This window comes from Felis catus, chromosome X (assembly GCF_018350175.1).
Source record: "Felis catus isolate Fca126 chromosome X, F.catus_Fca126_mat1.0, whole genome shotgun sequence".
Classification (NCBI taxonomy): domain Eukaryota; kingdom Metazoa; phylum Chordata; class Mammalia; order Carnivora; family Felidae; genus Felis; species Felis catus.
Genome location: NC_058386.1, coordinates 55,069,205 through 55,091,934, shown reverse-complemented (window position 1 = coordinate 55,091,934; position 22,730 = coordinate 55,069,205). Strand labels below are relative to the sequence as shown.

At 36.4% G+C, this 22,730-nt stretch overlaps 1 protein-coding gene across 6 annotated transcripts in view; it reads left to right on the top strand.

Moving 5' to 3' along the window:
* The window catches only part of OPHN1 (oligophrenin 1), a 594,929-nt gene that overhangs the window by 526,120 nt on the left and 46,079 nt on the right, over positions 1-22,730 (top strand). For all 6 annotated transcript variants that reach the window (XM_023249184.2, XM_045051063.1, XM_023249185.2 and 3 more), the window contains one exon: positions 20,327-20,650. In XM_023249184.2, coding sequence (XP_023104952.1) covers positions 20,327-20,650 — 324 coding nt within the window. The remainder of the gene's footprint in view (positions 1-20,326; positions 20,651-22,730) is intronic.

Sequence of the window (22,730 nt, the reverse complement as noted above, 5' to 3'; positions counted from 1 at the left end):
GTCTTTTATCCATTTTGAATTTATTTTTGTGTATGGTGTAAGAAAGTGTTCCAGATTCATTCTTCTGCATGTCACTATCCAGTTTTCCCATTTGCTGAAGAGACTGTCTTTATTCCATTGGATATTCTTTGGTTCATGAGGTTTAAAGAGAAAAGCCATTGCCATAACATAAAAGAGGAAGGTGAAGAAGCAAGCACTGATTTAGAAGTTGCATCAAGTCTTCCAGATCTAGATAAGATAATTAGTGAAGGTGGCAACACTAAACAACAGATTTTCAGTGTAGATGAAACAACCTTATATTGGAAGGAGATGCCATGTAGCATAGCTAGATGAGAAGAAATCAATGCTTGGCTTCAAAAGATAGGCTAACTCTTGTTATGGGCTAATGTAGCTGGTGCCATTAGGTTGAGACCAATGCTCATTTACAATTCCAAAAATCCTAAGGCAGTCTTCAGTATTACACTAAATCTACTCTGCTTGTGCACTATAAATGGAACAAGAAAGTCTGGATGACACCACATCTGTTTTTATAAACAGATGGTTTACTGAGTATTTTAAGCCCACTATTGAGAAATACAGTGAGAAAAAGAATACTATCAAAATACTACTGCTCATTGTCAGTATCCAGTGGTCACCCAAAAACTGTGTATGTTAGAGATGTACAATAAGATTTATGTTGTTTTCATGCCTGCTAACATGACATCCATTCTGCAGCCCTTGGATCAAGGAGTAATACTAACTTTCAAGTCTTATTCTTTAAGATATACATTTGTAATGCTATAGCTGTCATACAGAGTGATTCTTCTGACGGACCTGGGCAAAGTAAGTTGAAAACTTTCTGGAAAGAAAACACAGTTCTAGATGCCATTAAGAACATTTTTGGTCATGGGAAGAGGCCAAAAAGTCAACATTAACAGGAGTTTTAAAGAAGTTGATTGCAACCCTCATGGATGACATTGAAGGGTTCAAAATTTCAGTGGAGGAAGTAACTGCAGATGTGGTGGAGATAGTAAGAGAACTATAATTGGAAGTGACTGAATTGCTGCAATCTCACGATAAAACTTCAACAGATGAGGGGCACCTGGATGGCTCAGTCAGTTAAACACCTGACTTTGGCTCAGGTCATGATCTCTTGGTTCACAAGTTTGAGCACTGCATCGGGCTCTGTGCTGACAGCTCAGAGGCTGGAGCCTGCTTCAGATTCTGTGTCTCCCTCTGTTTCAGCCCCTCCCTTGCTCATACTCTGTCTTTCTCTCTCAAAAATAAATAAAACATTATAACTTTTTTTTAAAGAAAAACTTCAATAGATGAGGATTTGCTTCTTATGGATGAGCAAAGAAAGTGGTTTCTTGATAATCTATTCCTGGTGAAGATGCTGTAAAGATTTTGAAATGACAACAAAGGATTTTGGATATCAATAAACTTAGTTGATAAAGCAGTGACAATGTTTGAGAGGATTGAGTCCAATTTTGAAGGAACTTCTGTGGGAGGTGCAGCAAGTGCAGGAGGAGCTGGGTGCCTGACTGTTGCACAGGCGGGCACAGGGACCTGAAGTCACAGCCACTGCTACATGATTGGGGGCCTGGGATGCACCACAGGGGCTAAGCACCTTTGGAGCCTTGAGCTCTCCAGTCACAGGGTGCACTGGCAGCATGGGAGCATAAGCTGTGGTAGGAGTTGGGTCAATGCCAGCAAGTCCTGTTACTACAAGAGCTGGACCAGGGAGTCTGAGTCCACCTGACTTACCTACACCAAATTGGGTGTGCCACCTGATGTCTCTGCCACTGACAATGGCTATGAAGTCAGTGGCCTGCATGCAGGTGTGTTGGAAGATGGACTGTCTTTCAATGGTGTGCCCTGATCTATGGCCCCAGAGAAGAAGATGAGCTGTGGAACCCAGTGCTTGAATCCCCAGAGCCTCAACTCAGGCTCTCTGACCCAGAAACATAATAGCCTTCAGATCACAGAGACTAAAAGAGATGCTAAGTGAATGTCTGCAAAAGAAGTCACCATTAATGTCAAAGAAAGTATCTGACAGGGGGACACAGATTGAAAAATCATGAAGAACTGTATTAACTAGAAGAGTGTCAACTAGAAGGATAGATTGACTTCTTTGGTGCCCTCCACATCAAGGAGTCTTGAATAAGTGAGTGGCCCTTACTGAGCATGACTGCTGCTGAGTTCCTTGAGAGATTGTCTTACCTGGCAGCCAGTGGCTGCCTGGGCTTTGGGGATATTCTCAGCCTCCTACTTACCACAAAAATGTATTGGCACAGTACTTGCATATAGGTAATAAACTGAATGTGAAATTAGTTTGCCCATGCAACTCTTGCAATATGGTCTTATGTAAAAGTGGTGAGCCAAAGCCACAGGAAAGTTTATGAAACAGAGAAAAGTAGCAGGAATACATTCATTCCCTGGGTAAAAAAGGCTCACACGGGTTCTAAGTTCTCCTGACCATGTTAGTGTGCACTGTTTCAGGCCAGCTTATTTTTTCATTCTTCCTTTCTGACTACCACCACCATAAGGAAGCTTACCGTGTTCACTTTAAAGTTGTCTTCCACCTAACTGTAAACCCAGATATAGGAGAAATCAAGAAACAGGAAAACTCCCTGTTATACTTATTTCCTTAGCTCAATGTGAGACAGATTGAGATCAAGTTTCACACAAAATAACCCCACCAACACCCAAAGTGTGTTTTGGGAGGTTTCTAGGATGCAGTCACATCCATTTCTCATCTGCCTTCAATGTCCCCCCTTCCTGGTGTCCATGTCAGCCTCTGTACAACAATATCATGGTCATTGTGATCAACACATCCAACCTAGGATGCCCCTCAGGGCTCAGCCAGGCATTGCATTTTCATAGCTTTCCAGTTCTCTTTGCTTATTATCTTGAGTGTTCTCTCCAGTTGGGTCATTTGCAATTGTTAATCAAAGAGTGGACACTGCTTGGGGTGCCTGGGTGGCTCAGTCGGTTGGGCATCTGACTTCGGCTCAGGTCATGATCTCACGGTCTGTGAGTTCAAGCCCCATGTCGGGCTCTGTGCTAACAGCTCAGAGCCTGTAACCTGCTTCGGATTCTGTGTCTCCCTCTCTCTCTACCCCTCCCACGCTCATGCTCTGTCTCCCTCTCTGTCAAAAATAAATACACATTAAAAAAATTTTAATAAAAAAAGACTGGACACTACTTACAAGAGGGAGGTAATCCATAAAATATTGGCAGCACACACAGCTTCCCTTTTGCCTCTCATACACAGTTCCAGGATTATGCCATTTGCTATCTGTGAAGGAATCACTTTAAAAAGCCATTACCTGCTTAATGTGCATTTACATTGACATTAGACTGATGCTCACTGTGTTAAAAATCAGAGGCAGTGAAAAATGTTTTAAAAGATTACAATTATCTGACATTAAACACGTTAAGCTGGAGGTATCTTCCTCCAAAGTAATGTAGCATGATTTTTAAAGGATTGTTAACACGCCCGGATTGGGATAAAGTTATACCAAACAATACCAATAAACTCCATATTTATCAGGAAAAAAATAAGCTCTACTGTGGGTAAAATGCCATCAAAGAGCATTGCATGTTAAAGAGAAATGGTTTGTGAAAGGAAATGTCAATCAATGCAGCAAACTTCATGATTGTCTTATTTTGAGAAATTCCCACAGCCAGTCTACAAAAGACTCATTATAGACTTGAGGACACCTGCAGATTGAAGGTGAGGGGATGGAAAACAATCTGTCATGCTAATGGATGTCAAAAGAAAGCCAGGATGGCCATACTTATATCAGACAAACTAGACTTTAAATTAAAGACTGTTACAAGAGATGAAGAAGGGCCTTATATCATAATTAAGGGGTCTATCCATCAATAAGAGCTAATAACTGTAAATGTTTATGCCCCCAACTTTTAAGCCCAAATATATGTCAATCACAAACCTAAGCAAACTTATTGATAACAATACTGTAATTGTAGGTGACTTTAATACTCCACTTACAACAATGGACAGATCATATGGCAGGAAATCAATAAAGAAACAATGGCCTTGAATGATACACTGGACCACATGGACTTGACAGATATATTCAGAACTTTTCATCCCAAAGCAGCAGAATATACATTCTTCTTGAGTGCACATTGAACAGTCTCCAAAATAGATCACATACTGGGTCACAAAATATAAGAGGATTGAGATCATACCATGCATATTTTAACATCACAACACTATGAAACATGAAATAAACAACAAGAAAAAATTTGGGAAGCCTCCAAATTCATGGAAGTTAACGACCACCCTATTAAAGAATGAATGGGTGAACCAGGAAATTAAAGAAGAAATTAAAAACATATACCGAAGCAAATAAAAATGAAAATATGACAATCCAAACACTTTGGGATGCAGCAAAGGCCATTCTATGAATAAAATACGTTACAATTCAGATCTATCTCAAGAAGCAATAAAAATCTGTATTTGGATACAGAACCTAACCTTACACCTAAAGAACTAGAAGCAGAGCAGCAAGGAAACCCCAAAGCCAGCAGAAGAAGAGAAATAATAAAGATTAGAGCAGAAACAATATAGAATTCAGAAAAACAGTAGAACATATCAATGAATCTAATAAGTGTTTTTTTGAAAGAATAAACAAAATTGATAAACCCCTAGCCTGATTTCTCAAAAAGAAAAGAGAGAGAACCCAAATAGGTAAAATCACTAATGAAAGGGGAGAGATCACAACCAACACCACAAAAATACAAACAAATATTAGAGAATACTATGAAAAATTACATTCCAATAAACTGGACAATCTGGAAGAAACGGACAAATTCGTTGACACCCACACACTAACAAAATTCAAACTGGAAGAAATAGAAAATTTGAATAAAGCCATAACCAGCAAAAAAAAAATTGAATCAGTTATCAAGTCTCCCAACAAATAAGAGTTCTGGGCCAGATGGCTTCCTAGGGGAATTCTACCAGACATTTAAAGCAGAGTTAATACCTGTTCTTCTCATGCTGTTCCAAAAACTTGAAATGGAAGGAAAGCTTCCAGACTCATTCTATGAAGCCAGCATTACCTTGATTCCCAAAAGCAGACAAAGACCCCACTAAAAAGGAGAATTAAAGGCCAATATCCCTGATGAACATGGATGCAGAAATTCAGAAGAAGATAGTAGCAAATCGAATTCAACAGTATATTAAAAGAATTATTCACCATGGTCATGTGGGATTCATTCCTGGGCTGCAGAGATGGTTCAATATCTGCAAATCAATCAATGTGATGCATCACATTAATAGAAGAAAAGATAAGAAACATCCTGTCAATAGATGCAATAAAAAGCATTTGACAAAATACAGCATCCTTTCTTGATAAAAAAAAAAAAAAACCTTGCGAAAGTCGGGATAGAAGGAACATACCTTAATATCATAAAAGCCATATGTGACAGTCCCACCACTAATATCATCCTCAATGGGGAAAAACTGAGAGCTTTCCCCCTGAGATCAGGAACATGACAGAGATGTCCACTCTCACTATTGTTGTTTAACATAGTGTTGGAAGTCTTACCCTCAGCAATCAGACAACAAAATGAAATAAAAAGCATCAAAATTGTCAAAGAAGAAGTCAAACTTTCACTTTTTTCAGATGACATGATACTCTTCATTGAAAACTCAAAAGACTCCACCAAAAAAACTACTACAACTGATACATGGATTCAGCAAAGTTGCAGGATATAAAATCAATGTACAGAAGTTTGTTGCATTTCTATACACCAATAATGAAGCAACAGAAAGAGATATCAAGGAATTGATTCCATTTACGACTGCACTAAGGACCATAAAATACGTAGGAATAAACCTATCCAAAAAGGTAAAAGATATGTATCCTGGAAATTATAGAAAAACTTATGAAAGAAATTGAAAAAGAAACAAAGAAATGGAAAAACATTCCACATTCATGGATTGGAAGAATAAATATTGTTAAAATGTCAATACTACCCAAAGCAATATATACATTCAATGCAATCACAATCAAAATAACACCAGCATTCTTCTCATAACTAGAACAAACAATCCTAAAATTTGTATGGAACCACCAAAAAAACCCCGCAAATAGCCAAAGTAATGTTGAAAAAGAAACCAAAGCTAGAAGCATCAAAATCCTGGACTTTAGCCTGTACTACAAGAACGTAATCATCGAGACAGCATGGTATGGGCACAAAAACAGACTCATAGACCAATATAACAGAATAGATAACCCAAAACTGGACCCACAAATGTATGGCCAACTAATCTTTGACAAAGCAGGAAAGAATATCCAATGGAAAAGAGTCTCCTTAGCAAGTGGTGCTGGGAGAATGGGACAGCAGATGCAGAAGAATGAAGTTGGACCACCTTCTTACACCATAAACAAGAATAAACTCAAAACGGATGAAAGACCTAAATGTGAGACAGGAAAACACAAAATCCTGGAGGAGAAAGGAGGCAACAACCTCTTTATCCCAGCCACAGCAGCTTCTTATTTGACATGTCTCCAAAGGCAAGGGAATTAAAAGCAAAAATGAACTATTGGGACCTCATCAAGATACAAAGCTGTACAGCAGAGGAAACAACAAAACTAAAAGGCAACCAATGGAATGGGATAAGATATTTGCAAATAACATATTGTATACAGGGTTAGTATCCAAAATCTATAACAAACTTACCAAACTCAACACCCACAAAACAAATAATCCAGTGAAGAAATGGCCAGAAGACATGAACAGATACTTTTCTGAAGAAGACATACAGATGGCTAACAGACACATGAAAAGATGTTCAATGTCACTCATCATCAGGGAAATATAAATCAAAACTACAATGAAATATATCACCTCTCACTTCTTCAGAATGGCTAAAATTAAGAACACATGAAACAAAAAATGTTGGCAAGGAGGTGGAGAAAGGGGAACTCTCTTACACTATTGGTGGGAATGCAAACTGGTGTAACTACTCTGGAAAACAGTATGGAGGTTCCTCAAAGTATTAAAAATAAATAATAAAAAATAAATAGTAAAAATTAAATATAGAATTACTGTATGACCCAGCACTACTAGGAATTTATCTAAAGGATACAGGAGTGCTGATTCATAGGGGCACAGGTGCCCCAATGTGCTATCAACAATAGTCAAATTATGGAAAGGGCCCAAATGTCCATCAACTGATGAATGGATAAAATTAGTATGGTACACACACACACACACACACACACACACACACAATGGAATACTGCTTGGAAATGAAAAAGAATGAAATCTTGCCACTTGCAACAACGTGGATGGAACTGGAGGGTATTATGCTACGTGAAATAAGTCGATCAGAGAAAGACAGATATCATATGTTCTCACTCATATGTGGAATTTGAGGAATTTTAACAGAAGACCATGGGGGAAGGGAAGGAAAAAACAGTTACAAACTGAGAGTGAGTCAAAACATAAGAGACTCTTAAATATAGAGAACAAACTGATGACTGATGGAGGGGGTGCGGGGGGGGGAGGGGAATGGGCAGTGGACTTTGAGGAGGGTACTTGTTGGTATGAGTACTTGGTGTTGTATGTAAGTGATGAATCATGGGAACCTACTCCCGAAGCCAATAACATACTGTATAGTCTTTATGTTAGCTAACTTGACAATAAATTATATTAAAAAAAGTAACAAATTGCCACAGCCAGCCCAACCTTCAGCAACCACCAGCCTGATCAGTCAGCAGCCATCAACAATAAACCCAGACTCTCCTCCAGCATAAGGATTATGACTTGCTGAAATCTCATGTGATGGTTGACATTTGTTAAGCAATAAAGCATTTCTTATTAAGTTTTTATTTAAATTCCAAAATAGTTAACATAAAGTGTTATATTAGTTTCAGGTGTACAATATAGTGATTCAACACTTATATACAACACCTAGTGCTCATCACAAGTGCACTCCTTAATCCTAATCACCTTTTCCACCCATCCCCCCATCTACCTCTCCTCTGGTAACAGTTTATTCTCTACAGTTAAGAGTCTGTTGCTTGGTTTGCCTGCACCTCTCTCTCTCTCTTTCTCTCTCTCCCCCCTCCCTTTGCTGGATTGTTTTGTTTCTTAAATTACACAAATGAGTGAAATCATATAGTATTTTTCTTTCTCCGATTGACTCCGACTTCCCTTAGCAAAATACTCTCTAGCTCTATCCATATCATTGCAGATGGCAAAATTTCACTCTCTTTTATGGCTGAGTAATATTCCATTGTGTATATATACCACATCTTCCTTATCCATGCATCTATCAAGGGACACTTACGCTGCTTCCACAATTTTGCTCTTGTAATAATGCTGCTACAAACTTAAGGGTGCATGTATCTTTGAATTAGTGTTTTTGTATTCTTTGGACAAATACCCAGTAGTGTGATTACTGGACCATAGGATAGTTCTATTTTTAGCTTTTTGAGGATCCTCCATACTGTTTTCCACAGTGGCTGTACAAGTTTGCATTCCCACCTGCAGTGAATGAGGTTTCCTTTTTCTGAACATCCTTGCCAATCCTTTCTTTTATTTTTAATTTTAGCCATTCTGACAGGTTTGAGATGATATCTCATTGTAATTTTGATTTGCATTTTCCTGATGAGTGATGTTGAGCATCTTTTCATGTGTCTGTTGGCCATCTGGGTGTCTTCTTTGAAGAAATGTCTATTCATTTATTCTGCCCATTTTTAATTGGATTATTTGTTTTCTAGGTGTTGAATTGTATTAGTTCTTTATATATTTTGGATACTAACCCTTATTTGAATATGTCATTTGCAAATATCTTCTCCCATTCAGCAGGTTGCCTTTTAATTTTGCTGATTGTTTCCTTCACTGTTCAGCACCTTTTATTTTTATGTAGTCCCAATACTTTATTTTTGCTTTTATTTTCCTTGTTTCAGGAGACATATCTACAAAAATGATGCTGTGACCAATGTCAGAGAAATTACTACCTGTGCTCTCTTCTAGGATTTTTAGGATTTCAGGTCTCACATTAAGTGTTTAATATATGCTGAGTTTATTTTTGTGTATGGTGTAAGAAATTGGTCCAGTTTCATTCTTTTGGATGTAGCTGCTATTCAGGGTCTTTCGTGATTCCATATAAATTTTAGGGTTGTTCCAGTTCTTTGAGAAATACTACTGATGTTTTGTTAGGGATTGCATTAAATGTCTAGATTGTTTTGGGTGGTATAGACATTTTAACAATATTTATTCTTCCAGTCCTTAAGCATGGAATGTCTTTCCATTTCTTTGTGTCATCTAAAGAACAGTGCTTTAATCAGTGTTTTACAGTTTTCAGAGTACAGGGCTTTCATCTCTTTTGCTAAGTTTATTCCTACCTACTTTATTATTTTTGGTGCAATTTTAAATGGGATTGTTTTCTTAATTTTTCCTTCTGCTGCTTCATTATTATTATGTGGAAATGTATCAACTATTCTGAACATTGATTTTGTATCCTGCAACTTTACTAAATTTATTTATCAGTTCTAGCAGTTTTTTGGTGGAGTCTTCAGATTTTTCTCTATATAATAGCATGTCATCTTGAAATAGTGCAAATTTTACTTCTTACCAATTTGAATGCCTTTTATTTATTTTTCTCATCTGACTGCTATGGCTAGGACTTCTAGTACTATGTTAAATAAAATTTGTGAGAATGGAGATCCTTGTCTTGTTCATGATCTTAGGAGAAAAGTTCTCTCAGTCCCCCCCTCCACTGAGTGTGATATTCACTGTGAGTTTTTCATATGAGACATTTATGTTGAGGTATGTTCCCTTTAGACCTACTTTGTTGAGGTTTGTTGTTGTTGTTGTTTTCACAAATGGGTGTGTAGTTTGTCAGATGTTTTTTTTTTCTGCATCTATTGAAATGATCATGTGATTTTTGTTCTTTCCTCTATTGATGTGATGTATCACATTGATTAATTTGCTAATATTGAACCATTGAACCGTCCTTGGAATAAATCCCCCTTGATAGTGGTCAATGATTATTTAAATGTATTGTTGGATTCAGTTTGCTAGTATTTTGTTGAGAATGTTTGCATTTATGTTCAACAGAGATATCAATTTGTAGTTCTCTTTTTTGTTCTGTCTTTATCTGGTTTTGGTACCATGGTAATGCTGGCTTCATAGAATGAATTTGGAAGTTTACCTTCCTTTTCTATTTTTTGGAGTATTTGGAGAATAGGTATTAACTCTTCTTTAAATGTTGTCTTGTCCTGGACTTCTGTTTTTTGGGAGGTTATTATTATTTTTATTATTATTATTATTATTACTGATTCAATTTCTTTGCTTGTTATAGGTCTCTTCCAGTTTTCTGTTTCTTCCTGATCCAGCTTTGGTAGGTTATATGTTTCTAGGAATTTATCCATTTCCTCTAGGTTGTTCAATTTGTTGGCATATAGTTTCTCATAATATTCTCTGACATTTGTTGGTATTTCTGTGGTGTTGGTTGCTCTTTCTCCTCCATCATTTATTGTTTTATTTATTTGAGTCCTTTCTCTCTCTCTCTCTCTCTCTCTCTCTCTCTCTCTCTCTTTTTCTGGTGAGTATGGCAAAAGTTTCACCAATTTTTGTTTTTCTTTTCAAAGAACCATTGATCTGTTCTATAGGGTTTTTTTTAGTTTTTGTTTTTCTATATCATTTGTATCTGCTCTAATCTTTGTTTCCTTCTTTCTGCTAGGGTTTTGGTTTTATTTCCTCTTTTTCTAGCCCCTTTATATGTAGAGTTAAGTTGTTTATTTGAGTATTTTTCTTTTAGAGACAGGCCTGTATTGCACTAAACTTCCCTCTTAGAACTGCTTTTGCTACATCCCAATGATTTTTGGACTGTTGTGTTTCATTTTCATTTGTTTCCATGTAATTTTTTATTTCTTTTTGATCTATTGGTTGACCCATTTATTAGTTAGTAGTATATTATTTAACCTCCATGTATTTGTGCTCTTTCCAGATTTTCTCTTTTGATTGATTTTTAATTTCATAGCATTGTCAGAAAAGATACATCCTATGACTTAAATCGTTTTTAATTTGTTGAGACTTGTTTTGTGGCATAATATGTGATCTATTCTGGAGAATATTCTATATGCACTTGGCAAAATATGTGATTTATTCTGGAGAATGCCCCATGTTCACTTGAAAGAATGTGTGTTCTGGTATTTTATTTTTGTGGAGTGTTCTGAAAAAATCTGTTATGTCCATCTCATTCACTGTGTCATTCAAAGCCACGATTTCTTTGTTGATTTTCTATTTGGATAATCTGTCCAGTGATATAAGTGTGGTTTTAAAGTACCCTACTATTATTGTAATACTATTGTTCCTTTGTTGTTAACTGTTTCATGTATTTGGTCCCTCTCATGTTGGGTGCATATTTATAATTGTTATATCCTCTTGTTGGATGGTCCCCTTTATTCTTATTTAGTGTCCTTGTTTGTCTCTTGTTACAGTCTTTTTTAAAGTCTATTTTGTCTGATATAAGTACTGCTACTATGGCTTCCTTTTGACATCTATTTTAATGATAAATATTTCTCTATCCCCTCATTTTCAATCTACAGATATCTTTAGATATGAAATGAATTTCTTGTAGGCAGCATATAGATGGGTCTTGGTTTTTTAAATCCATTTTTCTACCCTATTTCTTTTGATTGGAACATTTAGTCTATTTACATTCAAAGTAATTATTGATAGATATGTATTTAGTGCCATTTTGTAACTTGTTTTGGAGTTATTTCTCTGATCCATTCTTCTTTTGCTCTTTCATGGTTTCCTTTAGTGATATACTTGGATTCACTTCTCTTTATTGTGTGCATAGTTATTAGTGGTTTTTGATATATGTTTACCTTACCTTTGTATATATAACCTCTTCTGCATATAGCAGTCTATATTAACTTGATCATCACTTAAGTTTGAACCCATTCTTTACTCCTCTCCTGCCAACATTTTAGGTATCTGGTATCATATTTTACATCCTATTATTTTGTGAATCCCCTGACTGATTTTTACCGATATACTTATTTTTCATACTTTTATTTATGGTCTTTCCCTTCTACTCAGTGAGTCACTTCAATAAAATATTTTTAAATTAAGGTATGCACATTGTCTTTTTAGACATAATGCCATTGCACATAATGTAGTGCATATGTATATGTATATTTCATATAATGTAGTGTAGTATGAACATAGCTTCTCTATGTACTGAGAAACAAAATATTTATTTGACTTGCTTTACTTGTAATATTCACTTTATTTCAGTGGTCTGGAACCAAACCTGCAATATATCTGCTATGCCTGTAGTTACTTTAAATGGAAATGGATTACATTCTCCAATTAAAGACACAGTGTCCGAGTAGATTAAAAAATAAGATTCAACTCTATTTTGACCACAAGAGGTTCACCTTAGCATTAGGAACACAAATAAGCTAAAAATGAAGGACTAGAAATGGTATTCTATGTAAGTGTTAATCACAAAAGAGTAAGAATGACAATACCTATATATAAGGAAAAATGAACATATGTCAAAACTGTCAAAAGAGAAAAAAATGGTCATTATATAGTAATTATTATGTCATTTATCAAAGGATATAGCTATTGTAAATACACATGTACAAAATATCCAATGCAAAGCAAATATTAACAGAAATAAAGAGGGAAATAGAACAATAAAATAATAGTAGGGAATTTTAATAACTTACTTTTAAAAATGCTCATTCAGGGGCGCCTGGGTGGCGCAGTCGGTTAAGCGTCCGACTTCAGCCAGGTCACGATCTCGCGGTCCGTGAGTTCGAGCCCCGCGTCAGGCTCTGGGCTGATGGCTCGGAGCCTGGAGCCTGTTTCCGATTCTGTGTCTCCCTCTCTCTCTGCCCCTCCCCCGTTCATGCTCTGTCTCTCTCTGTCCCAAAAATAAATAAACGTTGAAAAAAAAAATTAAAAAAAAAAAATAAAAATGCTCATTCATATGGAAAATAAGGAAATAGTTGACTTGAACAACAATATAGACCACATGGACCTAAAAGACCTATGCCTAACATTCCACTCAACAGCAGAAGAATACACATTTTTAAAGCACACACAGAACATTCTCCAGGATAGATTATATATTGGGCCACAAAACAAAGCCTAACAAATTTAAGAAGGTTGAAGTTGTACCACGTATCTTTTCTGACCAAAATGGTATGAAACTAGAAATAAATAACTGGGGAAAAATAGAATAAAATTACAAATATTTGGAAACCAATTAAAGAATAAATCAAATTGGAATACAAAAATTATCATGAGACAAATAAAAATAGAAATACATATACAAAAGCTTATGGGATAAAGTAAAAGCTGTTCTAAGAAGGAAGTTTATAGTGTCAAATGCCTACATTAAGAAAAAAGAAAGATCACAAATAGACAACCTAGCTTTAAATTTCAAGGAACTAGAAAAAAGAACAAAATAAGGCCAAAGGTGGCAGAAGAAAGGGAAAAGTAAATATCACAGTGAAAATAAAGGGAATAAAGACCAGAAAAAAATAGAAAAATAATTCAAAGAAATTGTTTTTTTACAAGATAAAAAAAATTGACATTTATTTAGACTAAGAAAAAAGAGTAGGTTCAAATAAAATTATAAATAAAAGAGGAGTCATTATAACTGATACCACAGAAATCTAAAGAATCTTAAAGAGATACCTGTGAATAATTAAATGCCAACAAATTGGATAACCTAGAAGAAATGGCTAAATTTCTAGAAACATACAAGCTACCAAGACTGAAGTATGAAGAAATAAGAAATCTGACCGGACCAATAATGAGTAAGAAAATTAAATCAGCAGTCAAAAACCTCCCAACCAAGAAAAGTTTCACAGTCAAATGTCTTCACTGGAAAATTCTACCAAACATTAATGAAGAATTAATACCAATCCTTCTTAAACCATTACAAAAACTTTAAGAAGAGGGAATAATCATATCTCTTTTTATGAGGTCAGCATTACCTTGATACCAAAGCCAAATGAGGACAATATGAAACAGGAAAACTGTAGGTCAGTAACCCTGATGAACATAGATGCAAAAATCCTCAACATTAATACTAGAAAACTGAATTCAGCAACAGATTAAAAGGATCTTACACCATGGTCAATGGAGATTTATCCCTAGGATGGATACAAGGACAGTTCTATATAACAAACAATAAATGTGACACATCACATTGATAGAATGAAGGATAAAAATTATATGATAATTTCAATATATCCAGAAAAAGCATATTCATCAATATTATTTCATGATAACAATTGTCAAAAAATTAGGCGTAGAAAGAATGTACTTCAATATCAAAAGGCCATATATGACAAACCCACAGCTAACATTATATTCAAAGTTGAAAAGCTGGAAGCTTTTCTTCTAAGATCAGGAACAAGGATGTCTACTGTGTCCACTTTTATTCAGCATAATACTTGTAGTTCTAGCCAGAGAAGTTAGTCAAGAAAAGAAAAAAATATAAGTGTCCGAATAAGAAAGGAAGAAGTAAAATTATCTGTAGATTATATGATTTTAAATTTTATTTTAATGTTTATTTATTTTTGAGAGAGAGAGAGACAGAGAGAGAGAGACAGAGACAGAGCACAAGTTGGGGAGGGGCAGAGAGAGAGGGAGACACAGAATCCGAAGCAGGCTCCAGGATCTGAGCTGTCAGCACAGAACCTGATGCAGGGCTCAAACCCACAAACTGTGAGATCATGACTTGAGCTGAAGTCAGTCGCTTAACTGACTGAGCCACCCAAGCGCCCCTGGATGATATGATTTTATATAGAAAAAAAGTCTAAACACTCCACCAAAAGATTGTTAGAACTAATAAGAAAATTCAGTAAAGTGCAGCGTACAAAATCAGTATACAAAATTCACTTGTGTTACATACTAACAATTAACTATCCAAAAAGAAAAAAAGTAAAAAAGAATTAAGAAAAACATCCCATTTACAATAGCATCAAAAATATTTAGGAAAAAGTTTAACCAAGGAGTTGAAGACCTGTGTAAGCTTATGCACAGCAAAGAAAACAACAGAGTGAAGAGAACATACATAATAAATGATATTTGCAAGCCATATATCTGTTAAGGGGTTAATATCCAAAATATATAAGGAAGTCCTAAAACTCAGTAACAAGAAGTTTTAAAAACCTTCCCATTTACAGTAGCCTCAAAAAATACTTAATAAAAAAATTAAACCAAGGAGTTGAAGACCTATGCACTGAAAATTAGAAGACATTGATAAATAAATTGAAGAAGACACAAATAAGTGGAAAGATATTTTGTGTTTATGTATTAAAAAAATTAATATTGTTAAAATGTCCATACTACCCATACATATCTACAGGCTCAATGCAATTCTATATGTTTGACTTTTTTAGATTCTACATATAAATGAGATCATGCAGTTTTTTTCTTTGTGTCTGCCTTATTCCCTTTAGCATAATATCTTCCAGGTTTATCCATATCATTGCAAATGGCAGGATATCTTTCTTTTTTTATTTTATTTTTTTGATAGACAGAGAACAAGTGGGGGAGGGGCAGAGAGAGAAGGAGACACAGAATCCAAAGCAGGCTACAGGCTCTCAGCGGTCAGCACAGAGCCAGATGCGGGGCTCAAACTCACAAATTGCGAGATCATGACCTGAGCTGAAGTCGGATGCTCAACCGACTGAGCCATCCAGGAGCCCCAGGATATCTTTCTTTTTTAAGGCTGAATAGTATTCACATATGTGAATATATATATATACATATATATATATATATATATATATATATATATATATATACATATATATATATATATCACATTTTCTGTATTCATTCATCCTTTTATAGACACTTAGCTTACATATCTTGTTATCTTTTTAATTCTTTCCATCATAAGTAGACATGAATTTATACTCCTTTAATTCTTATCACCTCCCATTTGAGGCTGGTAAATTGAGATCCATTTTATAGTGAGGTCCTTGGATGCTCAGAGGGAAAGTATTTTGCCCAATCCACATTACTTCTGAACAACAGTGCATCAATTTGCATCCATCTCATTCCAGAGCTCATTTGTCTACTGTATAATGTCTAAACACTCTTCTGAGAAGGCGCCAAATCCTTTTATTCACCACTGTGCTTTACCCCTATTATCTTACCCCCAAACTTGTTATTCCTCTTCTATAAAGTATTTCAATGAGTCTGCTCATGGACTCCTTCGCACCTCCATATCTAAGCACTGTCCGTTCTCCCTCTTTAATATCTCTTGAATCTATCTCTCTTTGCTGCTGGTATTCTAATTTAGATCCTTCTCATCAGCAGTATCCTATCTGGTCTCCCTACCTCAGTCTCTCTAGTCTAGTCAACTTTTAATAATAAACCTAAAGGGATATTCTAAAAATGCGTTTGATAATACCACTTCCCTGTGGTCATACTCACTTCATCCCAGTGATAAAGTTCATACTCATGGCTTTCATTCATTGCCTTCATGATACAGCCCCAACCCACCTTAACAACCTCATCTCCAACTACCCACACTTATCATCTAAAATTGGTTCCTATGCTCAAACCACACTAAACTTTACTCTTAGTTTACATTTTCTTAGGCAAACTATGATCTTTCACTCCTCTAAGGTGTTCTGTCTGAAGTTCCCTTTCCCTCGTTTTCTACCTATTGTAATCCTTCAAGGCCCAACTCAAATGTTACTCCTTTTGAAAGATCTTCTTCAGCCCCTCCAAGTAGAATTAGCACTGTCCTCCTCATAGCACTTATTTGCGTGATTCTACTTGTATTATAATAATTGATATATTTCTCCTGCTATACTAGTATGATACATCTCAAAGCTTCTCCCTACCACTTACCCACACGTAGAAGAGAGGGCCCCCGTTGGCTACTTGCCTATTTGTGAGGCCTCCCTGTCTTTCCTGATTCACTCTCAGTTTTCTGCAGTTTATGAAGTGGGCTATGTGTTTTCTTGTGGAAATGGATGACTAGCTAAAGAAAGGGAATGATACTGAACACTTTTTACCTGACAAGAGCAATAAACTCTCTCTTCAGAAAGAGTGTGAACTCTAGAAACAAACTTCTAGCTTTGAAAATTGGCTCTGCCACATTAACTTTGTGACACTGATCTTCCCAGTGCCTTAGATTCCTTATCTGTAAAGTAGGACTAATAAAGAGTTCACTACTTTACAGAGCAGTTTTGAAAATAATGGTGAGATAATCCATATAAAGCACTTAGAACAGGGTCTGGCACAGAGAAAGTGCCCAAATAATGGTATCTGTTACCATTACCATCACAGTCATTATTATCATCACTACCATTTTGTCATTATTATTCAGCATATCCCAGAACTTGGAAATATTTTCCCTTGGCGGAGGGTCTAGTTCCAAAGTCCCCATTGCTACTATCATTCTATCCCCTATTTCCTTGAATCAGAAAAATATCCTTTCCTATGTAGAAGGTAGTGGCCTCTGTGAGACTGTATATGTGGCTCATCTTTATGACATTGGACCTCTTGTACTGTATTAAGATGGCAATAATGCTGTTATATCCTGTAGGGCACAGTCCATCCCTGTTGTCTTTTCTAAAGTAGAGCAGGGGTGAAATTTCCTAGGGTCTTTATACTAGAAGAAAGTATTCAAATAGAAACATGTAAGAGGGTTCCCGTTTCTCCACATCCTCTCCAGCATCTATAGTCTCCTGATTTGTTCATTTTGGCCACTCTGACTGGCGTGAGGTGATACCTGAGTGTGGTTTTGATTTGTATTTCCCTGATAAGGAGCAACGCTGAACATCTTTTCATGTGCCTGTTGGCCATCCGGATGTCTTCTTTAGAAAAGTGTCTATTCATGTTTTCTGCCCATTTCTTCACTGGGTTATTTGTTTTTCGGGTGTGGAGTTTGGTGAGCTCTTTATAGATTTTGGATACTAGCCCTTTGTCCGATATGTCATTTGCGAATATCTTTATGGCCTTTTGTAGCAACATGGATGGAACTGGAGAGTGTGGTGCTAAGTGAAATAAGCCATACAGAGAAAGACAGATACCATATGGTTTCACTCTTATGTGGATCCTGAGAAACTTAACAGGAACCCATGGGGGAGGGGAAGGAAAAAAAAAAAGAGGTTAGAGTGGGAGAGAGCCAAAGCATAAGAGACTGTTAAAAACTGAGAACAAACTGAGGGTTGATGGGGGGTGGGAGGGAGGAGAGGGTGGGTGATGGGTATTGAGGAGTGCACCTTTTGGGATGAGCACTGGGTGTTGTATGGAAACCAATTTGTCAATAAATTTCATATAAAAAAATAGAAACATGTAAATGAGATGTTGGGCCTAAAACACACGAGAGAAGAAATTCATGTCACTGTTCACTTCATTGTTTTGAGAGGGTAAATGTGCTTAAGATTACTCCTAAGTGCTGGAGGTTTACAGGCAGCTTCTGCCGCAAGGCATGTCCTGGAAGCATATGATCTAGTTACATGGCTCTCTTGTGCTTATGCCCCTATTAGTTGTAAGCCTTCAGTAAATTTTTGTTTGAATGCTCTAATCTGATTTTTTTGAATGTCCTAGTGCTAGGCTTATGAAACCAGGACTATTTATCTACCTTGGGACAAAGTAAGGAAACTATAAAGGGAATCCTTTTGGCCCTGATCCCTATAATGGTAACAGGAGTGATTGGTAACAGGTTCTCAAATAGAAGAAAGCTCTCTTGGGGGGGAAAAGTCTTTGCAGCAAAACTTAGCCCTTCTTTCTCACATAAAAACTCTTGCCTCACTGCCTAATTGGAGCATAATAGCATAAGTAATGACTAGCAATTATAGAGTATTTATTATGTACCACACACTGAAATAAGTATACCATCTCATGTAACCCTGACTACTACCTCATGAGGTAGGTATTATTATTATTCCCATTATACTGAGGAGAAAACTTGAGGTATAGAGAGATCATGGACTTGCCAAATGTCCTACAGTTGATAGGAAGCAGAACTGAGATTCAGACTTGGCCACTTGATTCCAAAGCCTGCATTTCTTTTAACATTTTACTATGGAGAGTTTAAAACATAAACTGAACTTAAAAAAAAAGTATAACATACTCCCCGGTGCCTATCACACAGCTTTAACATTTATCACCATATGCCCATTCTTGTTTCATCTATACCCCACCCACATCCCCAAACAAGGCCTCATGTCACTTCATCCATAAATGTTTCAGTATATATCTCTAACAGATAAAGACCTTTTTAAACCAAAATTACAATACCATCATTGTACCTGAAAGAAAAGCAAACAGTAATTCCTTAAGATCACTGTCCAGTGTTCAAATTTTCCTGTCATTTTTTAAAAAATCAGGATATAAATAAGATGCATGTATTACAACTGCTTGACATATTTCTCAAGTCTCATTTAGCCATCTAGAACCTGTTATTAACCACTACACTCTGATCTAGGGTTTCTACTATGAAGAAAGGTGCCACTTTCCTTAGAGCAGGAGTTCTAAATTAGGGAGTAACAGCTTTAAGGGAAGCTATGAATCTCTTAAAATTAGTTGTTAAAATTTTGCATGTATTTGTGTTGGTTAATTTGTCTTAGGAGAATATCCTTGGCTTTCATTAGAGTTGGGAGTTTATGAGGATGGAGAATGAAGTTAAATTCTGTTAAGTTTATTAACTTGAAATTTAAGAGAATTTAACAAATTACTTTTGAGAGGAATAGAAATAGTTAAGGATTAATTGGTGTCACTTTAAAGAGAATAGAATTATAGGGGTGCCTGGGTGGCCCAGTCGGTTAGGCATCCTCCTTCAGCTCGGGTTATGATTTCACAGTCCATGAGTTCGAACCCCGTGCCAGCTCTGTGCTGACAGCTCAGAGCCTGGAGCCTGCTTTGGATTCTGTGTCTCCCTCTCTCTCTGCCCCTCCCCTGCTCATGCTCTCTCTCTGTTTCAAAAAGAAATAAAAACATTTAAAAATTTTTTTAAAAAGAATAGAATTATAGTTGATCAGAAACTCTTAAGTCCTTTTTAAATTACATATCCCTTTGAATAAAGCATCTTGGTGTACTGTGGTGTTACTGAATTGTGGTGGTGAAAATCATACTCAGATCTTGAACTGAATTCCCTATTTGTTGGAATCTGTGACTCGACATGAATTGGGGTAGGAAGAGACTGATTTTGTGAGATATCAGTGATTTGTTCCACAATAATAACCCCATTGAAAATGTGTACAATATTTCAATATTATGTGTGTATAAAAATGAAATGGTAATAAAGTTATCATTAATTTTACCTCTTTGCACCAACTTTTCCTAGATGAAATCCAACATCAAACACCCAATGGTGTTATCACCAGCAGTATAGAACCCCCCAAGCTACCACAATACCCCAAACTGCCTATTCAGAGGAGTGGGGAAGCTGATACTGAGAGGCAGTCCCCAAGCAGGCTTGTTTCAGATGGCAAGTTGGAGTCCTGTCCTGAAGTGGATGTGGGGAAGCTGGTGTCTAGGATGCAAGATGGAGGAACCAAGGCCATATCAAAGGCCACCAATGGACCTGTGCCAGGCTCTGGGCCCACCAAAGCACCCTCTTTCCAGATAAAGAGACCAGCTCCTCGTCCCCTGACTCACCACAAGGAGGGTAAGTGCTTGGGAATCCCATTGAAACCAGAATTGAAACCAACTCTTTTGTACATTGAGATCTTTCTGAGGTTGGAGATATTTAAATAGGAATCTGTTCCAGTTTACTACTACTAATATTGGAATGATGGTTAAGAACATAAAACCCATTCACAATAATCACTAGAATGTAAACTTAATGAGGGTGGTGATTTGGGGCCTGTTTTATTTACTTCTATATCCAAGTGTTTAGAACATTGCCTGACTATCACAAGGTAGGCACTTATTACTTGTATACTAAATTAATAATAATATTTTTATAAATATTATTACTGCTACTGTTGCCATTAAGTATCTGCTATGTCCTTGGCACTGTACTAGGTATTGACAAACTATTTCTGATCTTCACAGCCTTACTGTGGAGAATGTATTACTATTTTTTTTTCCTACTAGAACTGAGGATCCTAGAGCTAAGTGACTTGACAAACGTTCATAGCTAGTAACTGGCCTAGCTGTGATCTCAATCTTACCAAGTCTGACAGGCACAAAAGCCTGTTTTATTTCCAATAAGGCGTAACTATCACTTTACGTTTCTATAAGAAACTTTGAAATTGGTGAACTGCTGGTTTCTCATTCTCACTTGCCAGATTAATCAAAATAAGGACAAAAGGGCACAACTTCTGCAAAACTATAGGATTTTTAAATTACAAATTCAAGATATGGCTGACCTCTGTAAATTTAATTGGTTACTACATGTGGAGACTCATGTTTGGAGGTTGGAGCTAATCCAGAGGGTATCTGGAGAAGGGTACATAATTCTATGAAGATAGTATGGTATACTGGACAGAATATAGACTTTGATATCACAAAGGCTTGGATCCAAATTGTGGATATTTTATTTTCTTGATAGATGACCTTCTAAAAATATGCCTTGTTTTTTTTATCTTGTCCTATTCCAAAAAGGATTTAAGGCATTTCACAATATAGAAAATACAAGAACTCAAAATAGTAAGAATAATTTATTCAACAAGTATTTATGTAATACTTACTGTATGCCTGGTCTCATTCTAAGTGTTGAGGACATAAGAATGAATAAGACACAAGGTCCCTACTCTCTTGAGCCTTATATCAGGGCTTAGCAAACTATGGCCTTAACTGGTTGAAAAAAATCAAAAGAAAAATAATCTTATGACACATGAAAATTATATGAAATTCAAATTTCTGTGTCCATAATATACCACTTAACTTACATAGTGTCTAAAGCTGCTTTTATACTACAACAGCAGAATCTAGTAGTAGCAACAGAGACCTTCCAATGGCCTACAAGACCTAAAATATTAGCTATCTGATACTTTACAGAAGAAGTTTGCTGACTTCTGCCTTAGATTCTAGAGAATACAGGTGAGAAAAAATGAGGTCAAGAGAGAAAAAAAGGTAGTATAGTAAGGATATGGAAATAATGGAGTTCATACACAAAATGTTTGCTGTGAAGCCTTACATACTTGCTGGAGCAGTGTCACATATTTGTCTCCAAACTTTCTAGAGAAAATGAAAAGAGGAGGAACTTAATGGTAAGTCTATGCTCTTAAGGTAACAACAAGCCACTTGTTCAAGTAAAAGTACAACTCATCCATTTTTGAGGCAAGAGAATACTTCTAAGAAGCATTTTCTCTCAAGAATTGTTGCATATAACAACCTTAACATGGGCTGATGGCATTGTCTCAGAGCACAATTCCGTAAAAGCTATTCTTTGGGAATCTGATAAGATTTCCACTAAGTAACTGACTCTGTGAATTATTTGTCTTGGCCCACTGATCCATCTGTCTGTATGATTAATAGTTATTTAACCTCTGTGCACCTAGGTTTCTAAATCTATAAATAGGAGAAACAGCTCATCTAACAGAATTATTGGTAGGGTTAGAAGAAATATAGGGGCCCCTGGGTGGCTCAGTCGGTTAAGCGTCCGACTTCGGCTCAGGTCATGATCTCACGGTCCGTGAGTTCAAGCCCCGCGTCGGGCTCTGTGATGACCGCTCAGAGCCTGGAGCCTGTTTCAGATTCTGTGTCTCCCTCTCTCTCTGACCCTCCCCCATTCATGCTCT